The 2,309-nt window shown below is 54.0% G+C and overlaps 1 protein-coding gene across 1 annotated transcript in view; it reads right to left on the reverse strand.

Annotated features, from left to right (window-relative positions):
* Nucleotides 1-1,864, reverse strand: part of CLCN5 (chloride channel, voltage-sensitive 5) — a 13,816-nt gene extending 11,952 nt beyond the window's left edge. Inside the window, exon 1 of the mRNA XM_010143547.1 lies at nt 1,717-1,864. Coding sequence (XP_010141849.1) covers nt 1,717-1,842 — 126 coding nt within the window. The 5' untranslated portion in view covers nt 1,843-1,864. The remainder of the gene's footprint in view (nt 1-1,716) is intronic.
* Nucleotides 1,865-2,309: the final 445 nt, after the last annotated feature.

The raw sequence follows: 2,309 nt of genomic DNA on the forward strand, positions 1-2,309 counted from the left end.
CTGCTCGTGCAGCTGGGGCCTGGTTAAGGAGCCTGCAGCTCCCTGGTTAAGGAGATGGACAAGGACAGACCACAGACACTTCCATCCTGCCCAGCAAAAAGGAACTACTCAAGTAATGCTTTCCTGCAAGGGGTCTTCTCCATAAAAAACAAGATGAAATTCATCCCTTGATCTTTTAGAGCCATCACTTGTCAGCACCAGCAGGTGACCAACACCCTGATGCCACAAATGAACGCTGAAGAAACTGCTCCAGTGTTCTACCCCAGCAGTTCTCCAACACAGCCCATGGGCGTCGATCCCCACCGACTGCGAGAGCAAACACCAGCATTTCGGAGTCCCAGAGTGACACAAACCAGCCATGGCTTTGAGCAAGGAGAGGAGACTGCCGAGCGCTGCTCGGCCAGGCAGGAGGCAGAGAACTGGCCAGGCTGGGACCCAGGCTGTGCCGGTGGCACTGGGCAGCAAGACTCAGACCTGTCCACAGGCGGGTGAGCTCCTGGGAAGCTCCAGGGACGGCTGAAGCCTGTCGGTCCCACTGCTCCTGACAGGCAGACAAAGGGGTGACAGAGCAGCTATTGTGCGCCAGATTACCCGCTGCCTCTCCCAAGGGAAACGTTCCGGTCCACCACTATCATCCCCAGACAAAAAGGCCCATTGATGCACACAACTAATACTCCTAAAGGAGGGATAAAGCAAGTAAGAATCCTTCCTGCCCGAATGAGCCACCTGTGGGTTCTTCTCCGGATTTTTGTCTTTCAAAGCCCATGCTGATCACGAGCAGAACCACTACTGGACCAAGGCAGGGGTTGGGGTGGGTACCAGAACCATTTACTTTTCTTCTCACTGGCCAAGCCTCCGCCTCTTTCGCCAGCAGTAACTTCTGCCTGGACCCAATTTCAGCTGCTTTCGATGAAGACAGAGGCAGAGGCAGCCTTTTTAAACAAGCATCTCTGCAGAGAGGAAACAGACCGTCCTGCTCCGCACTGACCATCCTGGAACACACACATGTGGGGGGTACAGGTGTGAGATGCCCTTTAAAGGGTCTGCACTCTCCATGCAGGGCTAAGGAACAGGATTTGGGGCAGAAGGGGTGTCTGGGGGGCAGAGAGCCCCTTCGCAGGGTCTGTACTTGCTCAGGTGCAGGCATTACACTGTACTGCACATACACACCAAGCAGGGGCTGGCTCAGTTCGTGGTATCCAGACACGAGCTGTTTTGTGAGGCTCAGGAAAAAAACCATTTTGGCAAGCAAATAGACAAGCTGAGTTCATTCACGGCCCTGCAAGAGTTCTGCCAGCAAGGGTGTCTTGTGAGTCAGGAGCTTGCTGGGAACGTCAGGACGTTATTTAAAGCATCTCTCGCTTTCCAAGCAGATCAGTCCTGGGAATGAATCCTGAAAGCTGCGCTTGGTGTTCCCAAACACACAAAAACATCCCAGTGGATGAGCATCACCCACGAGCACAGTTGTGTGAGCAGCAACACCGCCCCTTTCTTCATTCCACCGTAAACCTGCAACTGCAACACCACTCGTCCAGACAGCGCCCAGACCCTGCGCAGGACGCAGGCTCTGCTGTGCTTCAGCCTCCAGCTCAACAGCCCCTAAGCAAACACACCATTAAGGTGTTTAAGGCGCATGTCAGAAACCCGCTAGAGCTCCTCAAACAAACAGAAGCCTCCAGAAGAGAAGCACCAGCAAGGAGCAGGGAGAAACATTACCTCTCTGTGCCTGTCCCGGTCCCTGGACTTCTCTCGCACCCAGTCTATGGTGTTAAAGTCCTCATAGGTGCCCACGCCGGGAAGAGGTTCCTCCAGGAAATCCATCATGGTGCTCGTGCCGTTCATCCCTCCTCCATTATACGAGGAAAACCCTGGTGGGGGAGGAAGGGGAAAATTGAGCCTTTCTTAGTTTTCCCCATTTTTAAAAAGAAAAAGCAACACCAAAACACATCCCCAAAACACTGACTTCGAGGGAAAAATCACCAATTTCAGGGGAAGCAAATAGGTAACGAGCTGTTCCGTGAGGTGAGGACCCCAAACAGGCCTGCCAGGGGGACCTGGGCAGCACAACCGTTCCCCAGCTCCAGCACTCATGTAGAGATGGACTCGTTCCTGGAAAGGACAAAGTACATCAACGCCAGCTCCTCGATGCTGACTTTTCCCTCAGTCCAGGATGATATTTTGCTGTTTGAGGAAGGCAGAGGGGAGAGGGAGAGGAGAATACTGGAGTCCTCCAGCAGCACTGAAGGGGGTCCTGGGGGATCTGGTGAAGGCAGGAGCCGGGCGATGGGGGACACAGAGCATCGTGGCTG

The sequence above is a fragment of the Buceros rhinoceros genome, unplaced genomic scaffold (genome assembly GCF_000710305.1).
Source record: "Buceros rhinoceros silvestris isolate BGI_N320 unplaced genomic scaffold, ASM71030v1 scaffold739, whole genome shotgun sequence".
NCBI classification, from domain to species: Eukaryota; Metazoa; Chordata; class Aves; order Bucerotiformes; family Bucerotidae; genus Buceros; species Buceros rhinoceros.